Source organism: Struthio camelus, chromosome 12, assembly GCF_040807025.1.
Source record: "Struthio camelus isolate bStrCam1 chromosome 12, bStrCam1.hap1, whole genome shotgun sequence".
Lineage (NCBI taxonomy): Eukaryota > Metazoa > Chordata > Aves > Struthioniformes > Struthionidae > Struthio > Struthio camelus.
Genome location: NC_090953.1, coordinates 3,313,164 through 3,335,086, shown reverse-complemented (window position 1 = coordinate 3,335,086; position 21,923 = coordinate 3,313,164). Strand labels below are relative to the sequence as shown.

The window sequence follows — 21,923 nt, the reverse complement described above, 5'->3', positions numbered from 1 at the left end:
CCTTTGGTGTGTGGTGTATACTGTTCTTTCTCCATAATATAAAGACAAAACGTGGCAGGAAATGCTAAAATAAAAAAAAATTATTTTAAATTTTATTTTAAAATTTTTATTTTTAATTTATTTTAAAATAAATGTTAATATCCTGGGTGCAGCAAGAACTTCTACCTTCTCAAAGAATCAGAGAGTCTGCAAAATTCTCCTGTTGTTGCTACCAGTATGGCAATTAAAAAAAAAAAAAATCAATACTTTGCAGGGAGCAAAGTGAAAATAAGTATGTTCTATGCCGGATTTTGAGCCACAAAGTTCAAGCTGGTAATAATATTATGTGCAACAGCCACTGAAGCGATGTTGACACTTCAGAAATTTAAAGCTAAGTGCATACTTCAGCATAGGGATGATTTCAGTGAAGAAAAGGGGTTCTGTCAAATGTTTTTCTGGATTTGAGTCACACAGTGCACTTCGAAAGATCAAATTATCCCTCTCTCTGTGAATTAAGGCTAATTTTAATCCCTCATCTCAAAGGGATGGCCAACTTTGCATACTCCAAAGCCTCTTTACAGTAACTCTGTGGCTCAAAGGGCATTTAAAATGAGATTAGGGTTTATTCATGTTTTCAAGATGCTCAACTACTACAATACAAGTCCAATATAAGTACTCAAATACAAGCACTAACAGAGGTAGATAGACACAGCCTTAAAGCACTGCGTCAAGATATTTAAAGTTAGCTGGATAATTGTATCATTTTCACATTTAAATTATTCTATGGCATTCTAAACCTGTCAATAAAATTTGGATCCTGATGCTGATCAGAAACTGTTTTGCTTATATCATAATCCCACTCTAATAAGACGTAGACAAGAGATTCCCAGCTTTTATTTTCCTTTCGAGCATAGCGTAGCAAATTCATCCTGACTCAGAAAATTTAGAAAACTGCAATACTGAAAAAACTTGATGTTGGAGTACAGGACATTTTCAATTAACAAAGCTCTTAGGTTTTGCCGAACGTTCCATTTTGTTTTTTGTAGCCCTAACACACTCCAAAGCTTTTTATTCCCTTACACAGTGCAATTAGAACACAGCTCTTCTGACATTTTGTGAAGCTTTAAAAAGAGCAAAATTATTGATAGGAGCCATACGAAACATAGTGAGATTTAAGCCATTCTTACCCGAAATAAAATAAAATAAGCTTAAAAAGTAATGACACTTTCAAGGCTAAGAGGCAGAAACTTTATGCTTCTTCCTAAGCTACAGAATAGTTCAGTCCTGAGAGTCTTCTCAGTTTCCCCAGTTCTTTAACATTTGTGCATACTTTGATAATTACTCCTCAAGGTAAGGTCTGATTCAAGAAACGCTCTCCCCAGCTATTTCATTGAAACTTTACTGATGTGCTTGAAAGGCATAGAGATGAAATGTTCTGACTGAATTCAGTGGGACCTAAAGGCTCTGAGCAGCTCTGAAAATCAGCCCTTAACATTACTATTGTAATGCATCTTTAATTTCTTTACATCTCCTCCAAATAACTACTTTTAATTGTCATATCTGAATCAAAGCTTTGTACATACGTATACAGTAGTCTCCACTTTCATAATATCCAGGGCAGCACTGAGATCTTCGCCGATACATAGTTCTTAGTCCTCTTCGATATGCTGTTTTATAACTTATTCTAAATTGCAAGACAGAAAGCCATTTGACAATATTGAAAATCAATGCCTACTGCTGGAATTATATTTGTGTTAAGTTATAGCAAGGATAGCATTCAATAATTATTTTAAAAGGTATAAAAGCTTTTGGTATGAAAAGCCACAATAAAAAAAGTCAATACTTGTTTGGAAACTTGAAATATACCTTCTACTATAAACACAGTATTCAGGACAGTCAATCACCACAGCCCTTCCTAGGACTGCTATCTCAAATACTGCCCCAGTCCTTAAGCATGGGCAAATAGTTTTTTCAAGAATAAAGACAGTTCATTTCTGCCTATCAGCAATGCGATCAACAGAATCTCCTACGGACGCTACCACGTCAGCATGCTACCCCAGAAATTACCACAATGGAAACTGCTCTTGATTTACCACACTTGAAATTAACCCCAAGGTGATTTCTTTCTACTCGGTAACACTTCCAAGGCATTAGTCCCTTGCAAAATGACATTATAGTCTCAATTTAGTACTTAAAGCACGTTTCTCTCCTGCAACACAAAAATTTTTTAGAAGTGTTAAGCCTTCTGTAGTATTTTGAGATTATTCATAGCATTAGCAATGATACCAGAGTAGAAAGTGAATATTTAACAGAGAATATTTAAAGGCAAACACTTCAAAACAGCTTAACTGGTGTTAATTTATTCGAAATTACATGAAATGAATGAAATCTATTGTCACTCATGTTAAATAAATTGATCCAATCTACCCTGCTGCATTCCAACCAATACAATAGTCCAGAAAGCTCTGTATCTGTGTTCAGTTCCATACTTTGTAACACTGAAGCTAGAAAACTAAAAACACACAGCTGGATTGGTATGGTGCTGAACAACCTCTTTCCTACTGGAATCCATGGAAAATTAAGGTACCAAGTAGCTAACTAACACCCGAAAGATTGCAAATGTTAGCAGATATTAGAATACTTTTCTACTCAAAATCAGGCTGAGCACAACAGCTGCTATCTTGCAGCCCAAGAAAAATTCGCTGTGTAGTATCAACTTTCATTCAGTACTAGGAACAGACCCATCCTTTTTCTGTTTAATTTTCAATACAGATTTGGATGCAGTATTTCAAATTTGAATCCATTTCCAATTATCACTAACCTGATTGATCCCAAGTATCAAAAGTGGGCTAAAGAGAAAGGGAGACCTTGCTATAACATAATTTATGCATTTGTATCTTCCAAGCAATGGCTAAATTGTTTCACATGGCTCCATGGAGAACAAGCTCACCAAACAATTAAACCATGCGCTGCCCTCTTTCTCAAAGAAAGAAAGGGGGCTGAGCATAACATAGATTATGCCGCTAGTCTGCCTCCTAACACACTTTTTCCTTGGAGAAGCCTGGTTCTGAGGCCATGGACAACATGCATTCAAAATGCAAAGGTGCCATCATGAGACCAAATCACAGTGACCAATCATGTGACCAAATCACATCAAAGTGATGTGACAAGTGTGTGGCTAATTCTTCAGTTATTTTGCATATACTTCCTGTCATAAATCTGGAATGCACTGATCACTCGGCAAGGATAGCTGGAGTTTGGTCACGTAATAGACACTTCCAACCACGTGGTAGCGGGGAACGGCAAGGGTGCATACACCTGAATGGCCCCTTAAAAGACTGGCTATCGTTCATCTCACGTAAATTTCATGCAAAAATCTCTACCTCAGATGATGGCCTACAACGCCAAAGCAGTAATTATAGTAAAACATATCTTTCCTTACATACCTGTATTAGAGCACCACAAAAGCTTTTTAAAAAGAAAAGTTATATGAGGAGATGAAAAGGCCAAGTAAAATTAAAATGTCTGGGGATCAGTTCTTACCTATGTCTAGTGCACTTGAACCAGTTCAGTATGTCAGTACATCTTGTATAATAGATCTGATCAAAAGGATGAGCGTAAGATTCCTGTACTGTCACAGCGTAGCTAGGAACAGACAAAGAAAGAAAGTGAAAGGCTGTTCATTGCAACATGAAAAGCTTCAGTTCCCTGTATATGCTACTCATCTAAATCCAGTATGAGAAATAATTAAATCAGTGATGTTAGAAACTATAGACCTTATCTAAATGCAGAAAAAAACTTCCTGTCCCCTCCTCTCCTTTTGCTGGGCACCCAGGTGATGATATTCAGTATTTTGAAAATAGAATTCAGCCATAGCTCTTCCTCAGGGTTTTGGAAACACTTCGGACTCCACAACAGAACCAGATACAGAGATTTCAGTTTGAGTAAAAGATCATTCCATTCTGAATTAGAAACAAATGCTACCAAAATTCATATTTGTTTTAGGAGGTGAAAAGGGCGGTTAGTTAACTAAGCAGTGCAAGTTTTAAAAGAGAGAAAAGCACCCTGTTTTTAAAATGTCTCAATTGCCTTCCTGCTTAGGACTGTTAATTTTTGCTTGTATTGCACCATGCTAATAAGAGCTCATATTAGCTTACCACTGCTGAGTTTTGCCAGCATGACGAGATCCTGATACTTCATTTTATGATGAAGGAGCATCATTACTTCAAATAATATTGGGTGCACCAATCAAATACAATAATTTGTAAAAGGCTCAGGAGTGTTTATTTTTAAACTGCACAAATTTAATCCTTCTAATTTGTAGCAGAAATAACCTCAGAACTAACTGAAAATTGTAACATCGTGAATTCAGTCATGTCTTAGATTTGGAACCCTTTGAGATACAGCTAGAATGTGGTTATCCTTCCTTATACAAATGAATAGATATTAAAAAATTCAGGCAAATTGGTTAGAAATCACATTACTAAGAATGCGGCAATCCCTTCCTTCCCAAAACAGTACTTATTCATGGAACGGGTACCACATTACTTATTATGATTACATTTAGAGCGACTGGGCCTCTCACATGATTTAGGAACATAAATCTCAATGAGTTGTTCTTCTTGGTCATTTTAGAATACTGCATCTCCCCACAGTAAGTGTGTATGTTAGTTAAGAGGCTCACAATCCAAGGTTCTGATCTGGTAACAAGCTCTACATCATCAGATCTACAATATCTCTGGAGAATTGTACTGAAATCATTTGAGGCAGGGTTAAGACCGAGGCATTAGATCCTCCAAGTCATTCATTATATTGATTGTCTTAACCATCCAAGTGATTTCCTTCCCATCAGTGGGACTGCTGATGTGATTAATGGCTGTGAGATTGCACCCGTAAGTAACAGGGAATACCAAAATATTTGTTTGGAGAGGCTGATTGGCTTCAAATCAAAGATTGGACTATCACTGCCCTGCTTGCCACGGCCCCTTCTAGACAAGCCAAGATTCTACTACGTGTTGCCTCTGTCCTCTCTCACAATTTGTTGGTTTTGATGACAGTGCTTTTTACTGCTACTAACACCAAAAAGTAAAATATTTGCTCATGATGAATGTAAAACAATAACACTCACAATTCTTAATTATTATTTTATGAGCCTGTTTGTTACCCACTGCTTGCCCTAACAATCTTTTCCCTTTGATTTATTAACATCTAAGTAACAAAGTCATCTTGGTCAGTACAACCAATCAATTTTGGAATTTAATTTTTGTTTCTCCTTGATTGGGTCTCTAGGTTGCTGACTTTCTTGAGACAAAATCAATATTTTATTCCTGTGCTCTGAATGAGCTTCACCTCACCTCACAGACTGCAAAATCTTATTCCTGAAAATGTATAGTCTTTGCTTTGCAGTTGCATGACCTACAAGCAGTTAATTCTCTAATTGAGGCCTCTAAAATCAAAACATTGTGCCATTAAACTATGTATCCGTGTTTCCTCTTGTTAAAGGGTTTGTTTTGCTAACATGTACGGTAATTCATGTCTGTGTGAAACTAATCCACAGAAGAGAACTGGAAATTTAGCATGTTAAACTTAAGAGTACAGCAACTTTAGCCTCCGCAAACGGACCCTGCAAGAAGGTGAAGCCTATCAAGGCTAGTGGGTTTCTATGTATTCATAACAGCTTGCACAGATTCACTTTTAGGACCAGAACACTGTAACAGTAGAAACCAGGGCCTTTAATTCTCAGTGCTTTCATGCAGACACTCTTTCACGCTGACAGAAATTTGGTAGATAAAGTCACAAAGTTCACGACATACAGTACAGAACCTGCACGTTGCATCAGGAAAGGCTTAAAACTTAGTCCCAGTCTCTAAGTCATGCTCAGCAACAACCAGAAACAAGCAAGACAGAACAAGGTCCCCCTTTCTCTAGGTCTCTCCATGATAAATGGAAATACGTTTTTGCAGCCCTCTAACAGAGGCTGTGGAGGAGCTTTGCAAAGCACATCTGAGGGGGATAGGTAACACAGGATTATGTGATCTATAGCCCTAGCTTTAGAAATAATTCTTTAGGAAGATCCAAATCTACAAAGTCGCTCATTAATGCTATTTCTGTCATGCAGATCAACGCTCTTTTGTGTGGCAAGGCAGAATTTAGCAAATGATGGTTCTTATTTTGCCTTTTAAATGTATGGATCTGAAATGGCTTTAAAAAAAAAAAAAAAGGCATGTTATACATTACCTTTCCCAATGACTACAAACATTTGGATCATCTGGGTTTAGGCATAGAGTAGTTTTGAGCAGAAAAGACAGAAAAAGCCCTTTTAGAATCCACCAGAATAGCATATGGACCACCATTGTTGTATCTAGATAAAGAAAAGAAAGTATAGCCATTAAAGACTATTTTGAAAAAAACATCCTTTCAGACATTTTAATCCTTGTTTTTGTGCAAATTCAAATACTGTGGAGTTGTACAAACTGAAATACTTGCAAAAAGCAATCAACTAAATACTAAAATTTAAAAAAAAAGTGCAGATGCATACTTAAAAGGAATTTATTCACTCAAACTTACTAAAATCCAACAATTCAATTGTTAAGCTGCTCAAGATATTGATAGCACCAACGGTTCTTCCAAAGAACACTTCTGATACTGCAGATTATTTTCATGGCTGTCTGTACTGACAAAATAAATAACTGAGGTAATTAAAACAATGTATTCTCCCATCAAACTACAGACAAATGGAAGAATAACCAACTATCCACTTTGAATAATTTAAATGAGGTTTACATGTGTCAATATAGTAGGCTAGAACTGAGACATATGCTTATTACATAACTGAAGGAAAATCAATTCACTTTTTAACTCTTAGAATGGGGAGTCATTTAGAATGACAGAGGTCAGCTTATTAGGTCACATCATGCAGAACATTAACACAGAATCAGAGAATCACAGAACAGTTGAGGTTGGAAGGGACCTCTGGAGATCATCTAGCCCAACCCCCCTGCTCAAGCAGGGTCCTCTAGAGCACATTGCCAGGATCACGAAATAAAAATATTTGCACTTAAGTTGGAAATAGATTGTATAAAAACTAATTACGGTCTCATCATCATCTTATAGTTCACCTATAAAACCTACCAATTTATACCTACTGATTACTCATTTGGACCTTTGAAACAAAAGTGGTACTGTTTGTCTAGAGGTTCCCAGCGACTTCAGCCAAAAATACAAAGTAGACAGAAAATAAGAACCTGATTTTAAATGTAACTGCATCAGATATGTTAGTAGGTTAAATGTTAAGTCAGTAAAAGATATTTTTAAATATCCATTTTAGACATTTACATCTTCAATAATCCAAAATTCTAACCAAAAGTCCAATAAATTAGTCTTACTCCTGGCAACAAGATTGCCCTAAAAATAGATTGAATCTTCTTATGACCACCCAGCAAACACATGGGTCATTGCCTCATGATCCAGAACAGCAAAAGGGATGTTTCAGGGTTTGCTCTGCATGACACTGATGTACAACCCAGCATAAAGAAGTCATCACAAAGCAGAATGAACAGCAGAGGGATAGCCAGGAAGGTTGATCTGAAATTAGCTTCTGATTCAAAACCATCTAAGCCAGTTCAAGGACACCCATTGCCTTTATTGGACTTGAAGTCAAGTCCCCAGTGGGAGTAATGGCTCATCTTTTAAGTTATTTCCAGAGCTCTCCTAAGCTCAATGATAGGTCTTAAGCCATGTAAGTCATTTTAATGTTAATGTTCCTCATGAAATGAATTTAAGTCTACGAGTGACCATTCTGTATGTGCAAGCTGTTTCAAAGCCCCATGGTGTCAATACAAAAGCATACTCCAGAAATTAAGAGGGCTGAAGAGAAAAGGGTATGAAATTTACTTCTGCTCATTCAAGAGAGGTTAGCTACACTTGTCCCAGACACTACTTCTCCATGAAGGAAAAGTGTATAGCACTGTTCACCTGCAAGTGCTTGCAGGACAAAAAAATCTAACAAGCCTAATGTTCAAAAACCATTTGAGCTTAGCACTTCAGAGTAGAGTTGAACTACGTTTTAATGTAACATGTAGCAATATATGTGAACTACAAAGTATTAGGCTCAACAAAATGACAGTCCTTTAACAACAGTATCTTCAAAAGATGCCTTTAGTATATTACCCTGACTATTATTTGAATAAAATCACATAGCAAAGAACAGGTTCTATTGAGCACTATTTTTATATGTTGCAATTTACCCCACGACAGTTTGCTACAGCTTTGATAGATGGCAACACTGAACAAATAGGACTAGAGAAAAGACTCTTTCCAATCGAAAGAAATAGTCATAGGAAGAGTAAGGCAAAATTGCTGAAGGAAATGCAATCCTTAAGCAGGTTTTTTTGTTTTCTTTTGGTTTTTGGTTTTTAATCAAAACATTGATCTGTCCTCAGTTCATTAATTTCCTGGGAACGTCAAGAGTCTATGTTTATCACTAAATTAATCAAAGGCAGAAAAATAGTCTGCTTTCTACCTAAAAAGAGTGAGTCTTTTCTGATTTAACTAAATCTATATTTGAAATCTGTAACTCTCAGGGAGCTCAGTTTGATTCTTAAGATAATAATGTATAAGTTTAGTTTTTAAGCAAACATGAAAAGAGTTATTTATAAACCTTAATAGCACGTGGACTATTTGTTTAAAATGTATCTGAAAGAGGTTAAAATTGTTTTCTAAACTTTTAATGCTAATGCCATTTTATTATCTGTTTATAAATGAATTGCTTTGTGCAATGAATTTTCTAACCTTTTAAAGTCAGATGATATATCAGAAACATCCAACTCTCCAAATACAGCAGAATCTCATTTATCTTAAGTGTCTCTTTTTCTCATTCAAATGAAATATTTCACTTTGATCACTGTTAATAGAAAGGACCTCCTACCAAAATAGAATGGTTGATATTACAAGATTCAGAATAAAACCCTAAAAATAGGAGCACGTGTATTAAAAGCTAACACCAAAAATGAAGCCAGCAATGGCATGTAATACAATATTTTTAAACTTTTATTGTTCAGCATAATATATGCTACGTTTTTGCATTGTGTTTAATATTTTTAATGTATTTCCCAAGGAGGCAGCATCATCGTTCCAGGTGGACAATGTCTTCATTACAGATATAACTTGACTATATGAGCGTTTCCAGACCCTGCCTCTGCCACTCTCCGAAGGACAGGCAGATCTGACACGTAGGTCCTCCATGCAATCCCTAAATGGACTCTTAACTTCTTGTCTATACTGGCCTGTTTATTCTTTTCAGGAGTAAAATAAGTCAGTTTAGGTACAATTTGGCAGGAGAGAGGCTCTTTCCATCCAAAATATAATCTGGGTGATTTTTCACAAGTGTCTCACTCTCTGTTAATGATAACTGATTAGGTTAGGTATCTGTTATTCATTAAGCCATTTTCACATACTAGGCTCCTTTTTGAATGAATTTCAGTACTTCAGCTACAGTATTAATACAAGCCACTGGTTTCATTACAAAAGAATGGAAATGCATTCTCACTATTAAGCTACTAATTTTAGCTATAGAAAAACTACTAGGCGGCAAGTCATTGATTTACTCATCTGTGAACTCATTTTGCAAAAGCTTTGCTGGGGATTGTGCTAGAGTCTGCAAAGAAATTAGAAGTTGCAGATATCATTTAAACCAGATGAAGTACCATAAGAATGTAGGCAAAAACAGATTGTTACCCTCTTTTGCAGTTTATACCACAGGCTGAGGACCATAGTAGCTCACAGGATTGAGATCTAAATGCAAAGAAAGTAAGACCACAAAGAATCCTTTCTGAGTGAAGCAAATATTCCCTAAAGTGTTCTCAAGGTGCTGAGGACTTGGCTTTGGTAATACATCTGTAAAGGAGGACTATGATATTTTAAGAGCTTGGTGGGAAAACAGTCCAAAAAACAAAATCACAGTTTGGGTTGTTTTTTTTCTCCCTGAGAAATGCAATTTTATTTAAATTTCTCCTTTCCTCTCCTGGCTGACAGACTAGGAAATTTATCTAAAAATGACTGCTAGAGAATTTCCTGTTCAAGGTCAAAAGTAGTGAAACATTTCATTTTGACATTTCTGTCATAAAGCATTTCATAACATGACTTTGACATGAAACTCAGACAGAACTGCCATTCTACGACAAAGTTCCACACTGAATGCTTGTCTCAATTTGGGGTAAAAGAAGTTCTGGAACAGGAAAAACTGAAATTCCATGTCCAGCTCTAAGTAGGGAAAACATTTCCAAAAGTGGCTTTCAGTAGCATGCAATATTCTCAAATCCCTAGATATTTCTGAGGACTTTTCCTTTAGGTGCCTCAATGTATATGGTGTCCATTAACCCAGCCTGAATTTTTGCTGCAAAATTCCATGCAATGCATTTAACAAAAAGAGCTGCTTTAAAAAGTCTTACCTCAATGTGCTAAAAATTCCTAATGGATCCCGTTTTTACAGACTACCAGCACATGAAGACACACAGCGCATTAACAGGATAGCAGAAGAAAGCTCTTCAGAAGTTGCTTGGCACTGCGAGCAATCAATAGGAAAAACAGAAAACAAATGGGGTTAAAGAAGGTGTGTTTGGGGGAGTGGAAACAAGATAGAAATGAGATAAATTGTGATAAATATTTATATGTAATGAGAACACCGTGCTATACCAGACCAAAGCCCCCTATTCTGCTTTTGGCCAATAGCAAGCGCTTAGGAAAGAGTACAAAAAAGTGGCAAATATATAGTAATACTTCCCTTCTATATCCTCCAGCAATTTGCAGGTCTTTGACTTCCTCAGCAACAAGTGGTATCTTTGTGTTTAACAGCATTTGATGGATTTTTCTTCCTATAATTTCTCTAATCATTATTGATCTGTATGTAAATTTTAGTGTCAACAGCATCCTATGACAGTTTCACATCCTAGCCATGTACTGTATGAAATGCTTCGGTTCTCTGCCTGCAACCTTAATTTCATTTGATGCCTCCTTGCTCCTGTATTAGATGTGAACACCAGCACATCTTCCCTGTCTGTTCTTTGTGCCCCTCCTGATTTAATTTACTCTCTCACAACTCCCTCAGTCATTTTTCCCCAGCTGAAAAATGCTAGACCATTTAATTGTTTACTCTGAAGAAGGCATTCATACTTCTTATCACCTCAGTCATCTTCCTCTGTTTCTCTTCTAGTTCTGCTATATCCTATCTGAAAATTTTTTGGCTTGTTTTCTACTCATTTCCTAATAATTCTTAAATGTCAATTAGCACTCTTTAGCCACTAGTGAACAGTGAGCTTCCATTTTCATGGAATCATCTAATACAGACTTAAGATTTCATTCCTAAGGGGTAATAACTCAGAAATCAGCACTGTACATGTAAAACTAAAATTGTTTTCCCCATATGCATTACCGTACATTTCTCTATGCTGAATTTCATTGTCATTTCCTTACCCAGTCACTTAGTATCAGAAGGTCTTTTTCTAACCCTCTGCAATGAGCTTTCACTCTTTCTACCTTGAATAACATCAGCAAACTTTGTCACCTTGCTGTTCACCTCCCTTCCCAGATACCAGATGTGTACGTGCAGCAGCATTAACTCCAACACAGACCCCCACGGAATTCTGTTGCTGACATCCTTCCATTAGCAACATCAATCATTCATTTCCAGACTTTGTTTCCTATCGTTTAAATAGCATTTTTTTTTTTTTTTTTTACATACGGGCTTTTTCTGATATCCCTACATGAAAGTTCAGTTTCTTTCAGGAACTTTAATGAGAGACCTTGCAAACGCTTTTCAGAAATCTAACTGGATCTTCTTGATCAATATGTTCACTGGCTCCTTCAAGGAACTTTAACAATTTATGAAGCCTTTACAAAGTCATGTTGATTCTTCATAAGCAGATTATATTTAACAACAGGTTCCATAATTCTGTTCTTAATTACAGTTTTTACCAAACAGGAAAACCATTGTGTGTGAGCAATTAGAAAAGATGCAAGAGAACAGTTAAGTCAGAAAACAAAAAGTTGGACTTCACTTAAGAAGCGTTAAAGTGACTGAGTGTTTGCTGATTACACCATTTTCGTCTCTAAGTAGTAGCAAGGTTCCAACCAGCTGCCCTCTGTGGCATTCCTCCTTCTCATCCCATCTGAAATTTTCATGATGGTTTAGGCAGGGGATCATCTAAATACACACTCATTTGGCTCTACATCAGATTTTGTTAGAAACAAGCTGTTACGAAAGCTAAATGAGGCCATGAGTTTCAGAACTGATCAGGAATTTTTTGAATGCCTCCATTTGTGCTTAATAACTTGAGATACTGCGAAAGAGCTGAATAATAGATAGCGCTCAGAGTACACACTGAAAAACAGCGTTTTTAATCTGGACAGTCAAACTCACTCAAACTCACTAGTCACCTCTAAAAATTGTCACCATGACAAACAGAAATATTGCTATTGACAGGTTGTGGTTTGTTTGTTTGTTTTAAATTGCAATTTAAAGATGTTTTAAACAGATAAACACTTCCAGGAAGGATCAGGTACTGAATATGAAAGCACTAACAATGAGATGGTTCTCTTCATCCAAACACAGAGAAATTCAAGCGACAGAAGAACTGGCATAACCATTGGACTGTGTTGTTGGTTCTTTCTACTGACTTCTTATATAATTAATATAGGAAGACAGTAGACAAGAAACTGCCTCTGTTAGCAAAAGATGGTATTTTGGTTAGCAGGGTCCATTTATGCATCTAGGAATCTTTGTTACTGCAGGCAAATTATTATCCCTTAGATGCGATGCAAAACAACTGGCCTATAATTTGTGCTACAAAGACCCTGCTGTCAGTCATCTATTCAGCTCTTCCATGTTCTCCCTAAGCGCTGTCCTCTTTAAGGTTTGAGCACATGTCTGCCTGTAATTTCAAGAAGGCTGTTCAACAGCTGGAAATACTTGGTATAGAAATGTCACTATTATTTGCAAATATTCCTGATACCATTTTCTGACAGGATTCTCCTGTCACCTGGAGGTGACACAGACAAGGACAGAAACGGAGCTGACAGAGCCAGCGCAACTGCCTTTGACTTTCAGTGGATTTCCTTCACTGGCTCCTGCACTGCAGGAAGCTAGTCTTCTTCCCTGCAGAGGTCAGTCACAGCAGCGGCACAAGCTGGAACAGATTGCCAAAATATCCCCATCTGGGATCTTTCTTCCATTTTTCAGACGTTCATACAAGCTTGTCTCAACTTTGTCCTTCCAGCCATAGGGCTAATGCCAATTAATGTAAACAAGAAACTTAACTTTTCAGGATAAAACAATTCTACCCTCTCTGTGAAATCCTGTGCTGCTCGACTAAAGTTCATGGCAGAAGTTAAAGTGAATTTTGGGAAAGATATAAATTTAACAGCTATATGACATTTTCTATAATTAACATGAATTGGGAAATAAAAGAATAAAAGTGAAGTGTAGAGGTTTTACCAGTTTATGGGGAAGTCATCAGGGAAAAGCATGACGAGCTGCATCCTGAGTCCCCCTTGCTCAGTCTTAGTAGCACCCACCTCTGCTACATTGTTTAGTGGGGTAGGTGCTGCTCAGTACAAATAAAGGAACCAATTCCTTTCCTAAAAAAATGCCTATAAAATAAGGTCTTAAAGATTGGATAAATGCACCAGAGGTCCTAGCTGCTAGAGCACCCTGATGGCTTCTCCTTATATTCTTCGAAGCACAATAGCTCAGATTTCCTAAACTGGTTGGGGGACTGAGATGTCTGACTTAATAGGAACTGAGAATCCAAATCTCTTAAGTAGCTTTATATTTCTAAGCTGTAAAATATATCAGCATGAGTTGAAAATGCCACAGTAAATGTTGTTACAGTTACATGAACATCTCATGAAGAAATCCAAAAGTCTGCAGCAGCTCTCTGTTAAGCTGGCCTTCCACTGGAGCCTTTGGGAGCTTGGTAGAGAGCAGGCTGCAAAGCAGGAACGAATAATGAAATAAGCTCTTCTCCATCTATCAAATGCTATTTTTGGAAGTTCAGGATTGTTCCTTCAGTGCTCTCAGAGGAGAACTGGGTCAAAGTACCACAGAGACATGCCAGTAGGCAAGCAATGTAGGCAATTAGTTTACTTAAGGCCTTTGAATAATGTTCATGAAGAGCAAGGCTGGTGCATGAGTCTAGGATTCAGGAAACCTAAATTTAAATCATACTGTCAGCAACTTCAGGTGTGATACAGGGATAGATAAAGTGGGCTAGACTAAGGTAGCTTAAATTCCACCTAGAGTTCTGAATCTAGTATTTTCTGAAGGCTGGCTCTAAGCCTTCAAAGGAACCTAGGCAATAAAAAACAGCAGGCTTAGAAACTTCAGATGAAATTCTGGAAATACGAGTTCTCAAAGTCTTTTTTTTTTTTTCCACAGGAAACTGGGGAAGGGAACTGACCGACCTTCCAGGTGCTTTGAGAATAAGCATATTACAAGCTGGAAAGTGGTTAGATACTGAAGGGCTCAGGTATAAACACAGTTGGCATTATCTGTCTGCTGTATGAGGTCAACATCAACATGCTAAGAAATACAGACATCATATTTTATCAGTATTTATCCAAATTCACATATACATGCATCCTTGTGCAAAGCAGAAGCACCAATCTGAAAAGCTATTATTCATTATATTACTAAATTTCTTTTTCTTAAATAGTTGAATAGTTAATCAAAAGCCCAGCAGAAATAGAATGAAAATATTACATTAATAATGCCTAAAAACATTGCTGAAACAGTGCCCAAATCCAAATAATTGCTGGCTCCTTTTCAGAAATGTCACCTAGGAAAAAAATTATCTATGATTTTCTGCCAATAATTTGGTACTTGAACTCAACAACCAGTGTAAAATTAGAAGCTAGCCCTTTAGTCATTTTGCCCTTTAAGTTATTAGTCCAAACTCAAGTTCATGGAAATGTTAGCGTTCTTTCTAGAGCCTAAGCCATGAACTGATCTTCTAAGCACTGCCAGTTAGCCAGGACAGGGAGAAAGAAGATGGCTGATATTTCACTAGCACTTTCTGCCAAAAGCAAACTGGTGGGCTTTAAAAGCAAAATCCAAATACCCTGCAGTATTTCACCAGGAGAAGACCTCCTGCAAGCTAAGGAGAAATTGCTAAGAAATCCTCCCAATGCAGTCATCTCTGGGCTTCCTTAATTAAGCCATGGTAAACAAGGAAAGTCTGAAAGAGCCACTTTATGTATTTGCCTTCTTAACCCTCCTACTCTGATCTCACCATCTGACCATTGCCATAAAGAGGATAGCAGAGAAGTGTAGCAACACTGCAGTTCGCCCCAAACAGATCCCAATCGTTTCGCTCAGTGGAATTTTAAAGCTGTGGGCATCGTGTGGGGAGTCTCACTCTGTATTGAGTTAACGGTACATTTATATTCACCATCCCATGCATATTTCAGACATTCCTTTGCAAAAATTACTCCAGAAGAGAAAAAGGAAAGTAAGCTGACACACATCAAAAAGCTCTTCTCCTGACAAGGTTAGTTCTTTTAGGACAACTGATGGTAAACCTACATTTAGCCACCTACCTAATCTCTCTTCAAGATGCCAAACAATTACAACTTTCGCAGATACTGAGAGCAACAAAGACCTTGTAACCTCAAAATATCCAAGATAAACAAAGCAATTTAAGTGTTATATGCATGCCCACATGAGAAATAGCATTATTTTAATTACTTTGCAAAAAAAAAAAAAAAAAAAAAAACTTCAAACAGAAATAGGTATGCCTGCACAACTGAAGTTTTTTTTACAGTATTTAAAGAATACATGTAAGGTTGATCTGAAAATGGTAGTAACAAGAAATGAAGTATAAGGAAATTCAACATATATGCAGTGAGATAAAGTAAGTATGTTTCTGTGAAAGTGCTGTGAAAAATCAGAAAGAAAGCTCTGTTTGAAAAGGTAGAATATCCTTTGTGGGTTTATTTAAAAAAGAATTACTTCTATTTGTCAAGAACAATTGGCCCCTTCTTTTAGTCTTCATTTATCTCTGAGGAAAATAAAATGAACCAAACAGCAAAAAAGTCCCAAGTACTGTGAACAGCTGAGCCAGGGACAAATTACGTAAAACAGATTGATGGCTGTTGATCTATGGCAGCACTATCAAATCCCAATGCTACAGCTCGTATTTCATTTAAAGGCTCGCTTCTTCTTTTCCAGAAACGGTGCAGTATTTATGGGAGAAGGCTGATTTGCAAGCCTTGGAGCTGCACTGAGAATCTAGATTCAGTTTTTTCAATCTGGCTTTAAAGCTGGTGAATGCTTTGAACTCTGAATATTGTAATCCAAATAAAATGAAACTGAACACTGGAGTAAACTGAACCCTGAAACTAAACATGGATTTTCAAGAAATGCTGCAGGCAGGGCAAAGTTTTTTATCTTCATTTTTTTCATAAAATAGTAAGGAAATAATGTTTACTTCCTCTGCATCTACGCCTTTACTAACCCGACTGGTCCAACAGCATACATCTTCATCCGTTCTCCTGTGGGTTTTCCCCGTGCTTAATCCTCTGTGGCATCCTCTGTTATAACAGCGCTCAGATTTTCTCTTCCTGCATTCAGTTTTCCTCTCAGCTTGTTGAAATCTTAATCTAAAGATTTTTAACTTCACATCTATTAAGAACATTAACTGGCTCAAGGAGAATATAACTTTTTCCATCAATGTCTGCTAAATCTAATATAAATGTTAAATCAATTTTTAGATTTCTAATGGCTTAAGAATTAGAGTGGCCACTTAAAAACTGCCAATTTTACTTGAAATATATGTGTTTTCCTCAGAAGCTGCAACAATCCTTTGTGCTTTCCTGTGCATCCTACAGGGCACATCTGGAACACCATCAATACTGGGGAATGGTATGCGGTTCAATCATGCTAAAAGCCTGAAGTTAGGATTCCAGGTAATTTGTCGGACTTTCAGAGCATGTACGAATCTCTGTCTACCACACTAAGCATCCCTGAGAAGCAGGTCAGTTACTTACGTGCCTGAATATGTCTATCAGCTCCTAGGTTTGGCCATCCAACATGGAACATGGGCTGAACAGAACTGCCTTTCCCTAGGGCACAGTGCTAACGCTGTGGAGAAGCTCATGGTGTGTGAAAGAGTTCTTTGCAGTCACTGTTGGTCACTGCTACAAGGGGGCTTCATAATTGCCACGCATGGGGCTGCTGACAACGCGTCTATTCTATGTGTCTAAAGCTAGCCTCCCAAAACAACTCCACAGTCAGCTCAAGATGCACATTAAAACGTGAGGTCTGGTTTATGTCATGGCAAAGTCCTGATTCCATGTCAAGGCAAGACACAGACACACACCAACCCCCTGTCCATGCATGACTCCCCTGTGTGGGAAACCCAGCTGTGTGGACCAGAAAGGAGCCCGAGTGTGCTGCAGGTGTGTACCTAAATGGCTGACTGGGGGCTCAGGACCATGTGGCACATCATGAAGCAAAACTGCTCGGCAGTCCAGACTTAGATTTGTATTTTTTTGACTGCCCACCACTGACTGCAGACCTTCAAGCTCTACAGCCAAAGAGAATATAGCCTTTGTTCAGGCATACAGCAGAACCCAATTGTACCTTCACTAAGATGGGTCTACGCAGGTTCAGACAGGCGACCGCAGTCTCCAAGTCCTCTTTCATAATATCCAAGTCTTATACTCCTGCGCCTGTTTTCTCCTCTGTGCAGAGCAGAGAGAATAGGAGATAGTAGCTAAAAACTCCAGTAGATCCAGACAGTTGGTTGGCTCCCCAAAATACCCTCACCTTTCCAGGAACTGTCATAGAATTTTCAAGAGATGTTCCAAGACTCTGACTTGGACTCTAGTTATGGCAAAAACTAGAGAGACAAATGAGAACATGACCCCAGTCTTATTTAATTTTACATCACTATGCACGGCTCTCGACTCTGCTGTCTCCATGACCTACTTTATCTATTGTTTATTTCTTTCTTTTTTTTTCCAGGAAATTGTTCATTAAGGATAAAAGCACCTGGCTTACAGTAATAGGGCACTGTGCAAAATATCTGTCATAAAGCAGAGAGAGGAACATTCATTAATACATCAGACAGCAAATCCACAAAGAACTGAAGAGCTGCAGAGTAATATCTTAAATATAATGCAGGCAAAGAAAATGTAAGGGCCAAAGTCTCTTCTGGCGTCAATGGCTAAACCTCATTGAGTTCATTGTGCCAATTTATATCTGCAGAGAATTTGGACCTACTACTTTAGTCATTAGATACAGATGGTACCAGAGTTAGTAGGGTTAGAGATATTATTTTCTTTCTAGTAGAAAAACAGTACCTAGAAAATCACTACGAGCAAAAATTGATCTGAATGACTGGTGCATGCAACTAGCTCTGTTTCCTCTTCCTCCTCCTCCTAAATTTAGCACTGGGAACTTATTTAACTTCTTTGAGAAAAAATGCTAACAAAGATTATAAAAGAGATAAAGTTTATGGGCTAATTTTAGGCCTTAACTTCCATCATTTTACAGATATACTAATTAAGTTTTTTTCTACAAGTTAACACAAGTATGCTTTTTTCCTATTTCCCCCTCATCAACAATATCATACACGTACCATCCTCTACGTGCTCTTACTAAGCCCTCTCCATACCTTGCTTTCAGATGCACAGCACTCAGAGTCAAGAGGAACACTTCCCTGTGAGAGCCTTAGTAACCCCTCCGCAGAGGCACAAAAATTGGCATTTGAATGTTGCTTACACATTTCTGAACTTAATGTAATGTAAGCTTAACACAAGCTTACTCCCTGTACTCAGTTTAGCTGAGCAAATATCACTCTCATCTCTTCAGAATAGTCACGCAATCTAATGGCTGGTAGGCAACTTAACTGGGTTTCCCATTTTCTTCTCCAGAACTTATTAGAAACAATCTTCAGCATAGTAAAGCACAGCATAAGTTTTGAGATAGTTGTCTTGGTTACCATCAAACTTGTGGAAATCTTAAATTTGTATCTTGGTCTCCTTTCTAGAGCACAGCATGAATGAAGGTCTCCCAAGGTCCCCAAGGTCCATTCACAGTCCACTTTCTTCCATCAGCCCTGGTTTTATAATACTCCACTTCTTCAGGTACATGCTATCAGTCCCCATCTCCCTTCTGTTACGGCACAGTCACTTCTCTGACCTTCTAACCATCTTCTTCTAGGTCTTGTTATCTATACACACTGCTGCCCAGAAACCCTTAAATAACCCTACTTTAAAATGTAGGCAGACTTCTTCCCAAGATTAACAGCCATTTTCCACCTCTTCTCCACAAAATTCACTTCAGGCAATTGTATCTCTATTTATTTAAACTTCAGCTTTTACTAAGTCTGTCTCCAAGGAAGCCTGTGCAATCTCTAAACTTCTGACTTATTAATCAACACATTCACATTCTGGTGGAAGTAGGACTGAGGAGCTAGGACCAGAGCAGTCAGAAACTCTTAAAATGATATTAAAGCTGATTTGAAAATTGGTAGTTTATTTTTAAAAAGTGAACCAATTTTCAGTGTTTCAGACAGATCCTTTTTGAAAAGATTAACTCTGTCTTTAAATTCATCCTCAGAAGGATTTGGTCAGAATATCCCTTTCAGACCTCAGAACATCCCAATGGCACAAACAATGGCACAATGCCAGACACAAACAAGCCAGCTGGAAATTATAGAAATTAGTTTAACCCTAAAAATTGCTCACACTTTACAATTTAAATAAAATATTTACTAGTAACATATCACCTTATTACCATGAAGTGAGAGTAAATTGAAATTTCATGCAACTGAATAGGCTAATTACATACACAGACCCCTAATTTTAAAAACTAGGCTTTTCAAATTCTTAATTATAAGCAATTAAGGGTAAGAGTAACATTTTATAATTATGTCATTGATCTAAATTCCTTTCCAATTCTCTAAGAAAGCAGTATACTTATATAAGACAAATCTGAGGTTGTTCCCGTTTCTCAAATCAGCATTTGTTCTAATTAAATTTTCACCAGGTGAAAATATTTTTTAAAATATTTTTGCCTTTACATGAAATTAAAGCTCTGAATGTTTGAAACCATCATTAACTTGGAAGAATTTACAAAAACACCACTTTTGAAGTAAAAGTTATTGGGAGCTGTGGGAAATTCTCTGTTAAGCTAGCCTACTAATTAAAATCAACTATCCTATATTACTTCTACTGTTCAAATGCATCTGCCTACAGATCTAAAATCTTTTCAGAATGATTAAAATCAGGAGCAAAAAATCCCAAATCTCTTTCCTCTTTCATGTGAAGCCAGACAGAAAGCACTTTTTCAGATTTCAAAGTCCATTAAAGCTTCACCTTTGAAAACAGACGCACAATCAGGCCCAGAAGTGATTTATGCAAGTGAGATGCTGGGAACTGCCAGGAACTATTGATGTTCAAAGTACCCCCAGCAGGCTCAGCTACGTCCAGTTTGCATCACATATAATTAGGATTTTTCAGACCATAAAAATCAATAATATAATTAGTAAACGGTAGGTTATTTATCAGAATCTTGCTATGACTTATCCTGTCTTTGATCAAACAGGGCTGACTGGCTGCTAATAACATTTAATACTAATTAAAGAAACACATGTAATAACAAGTTCTTTTGAGAATTATCTAATTAGGTATCATAAACATTAAATTACGGATATTACATAATTCATTCTTTATATTAATGACTATTGTTTAGAATACCCTAATAAGACATTAGGATTACAAGTAAGCTTTAGTTGCACTTTTTTGCTTTACAGAACTACTTTCTTAAGTTGGTACACCAGATGGCCTAGTTTATTAATGAGCAGTCCCATTTATAATACCAAAGTCTGCAGGTAAACTCTTCCTCAGTTGTGGGACAGTACCAAACAAAATATAGTATTTTATGAAATTCACTTTTCTTTTGCCAGTGAATGGCTGACACCAAACCATCACGACTTAGGTTACTGACAAAATAAATAATCAAACTTGCAGAGATTAAGCAGGGATTTCAAAAGAGTGAACACGCTCCTTAGTGAAGGACAAGTACAGTAGGAAAATGTATTTCATAATCTCCTAGGAACACAACATTTTTCTACCAATCACTTTGACTGTCCAAGAGCAGGTACTGAGGAACATTTATATCAAAAAATATTCCAATTTGACATAATGCGTCTAAGAAATTTTTTATGATTGTCAAGTATGTAGAGAAAGGAGAAAGAAAATTTTTCATTATTATAAGATGTTGGTTTCACCAAAAACATAGTATCAGGCTTAATATGGCTGTTTCTAAACTAGAAAGGAAGAATAGAATAAACACATCATATTTACACCATAGGGTAACTTCTCTAGTTAATATGCTGTGTTAATTCACCCCAATTTCCCAATATATTTTTACTCTAATCATGCATTCCGTAATGCTCTTACTCAATATTAGCTACATATAGTAAATGAACCCCTGAGTTCTGTGAGACTATTCTAATGCCTAAAGTTACATGTGAGAATAAATGTTTCCAGAATCTGGGTATGCACCTCACTTGTAACAATTTTTTCAAATACAGATGTAGAAGAATGCAACCCTGCTTATAGTAGCTCATCTTTCTCTTTAATAAACATACAGAATCGCATAATATTATTTGGAAATTTTAGATATTCTTGCAGTAGCCCTGTTAATTTCATCCACGACGTGGCCTAATTGTTCAGTGGCACACTACTGTCAGCATGGGCAGGGAACACTGAACTTAAGAGTCAGTTAAGGTTTTCACTGACTTAAATTCTTAGGCAAAAATAAGAGAGACAGAGGAAAAAAAACCTTGTTGCATCTCTAGCAATGTGGTTTAGTTTGAAAGATGAAAGGTGAAAGTGCTGAGAGCAGGATGTTGCCTAAATAGTGCCGCTTGTACTTGCCC

General features: G+C 37.1%; 1 protein-coding gene across 15 annotated transcripts in view; it reads right to left on the bottom strand.

The window, feature by feature from the left end:
• Nucleotides 1–21,923, bottom strand: part of MEGF11 (multiple EGF like domains 11) — a 279,056-nt gene that overhangs the window by 198,283 nt on the left and 58,850 nt on the right. For all 15 annotated transcript variants that reach the window (XM_068958591.1, XM_068958594.1, XM_068958589.1 and 12 more), the window contains 4 exons: nt 10,428–10,540; nt 6,217–6,340; nt 3,523–3,624; nt 1,563–1,663 (listed from right to left, as the gene is read on the bottom strand). In XM_068958591.1, the coding sequence (XP_068814692.1) occupies nt 1,563–1,663; nt 3,523–3,624; nt 6,217–6,332 (319 nt within the window). In that variant the 5' untranslated portion in view covers nt 6,333–6,340; nt 10,428–10,540. The remainder of the gene's footprint in view (nt 1–1,562; nt 1,664–3,522; nt 3,625–6,216; nt 6,341–10,427; nt 10,541–21,923) is intronic.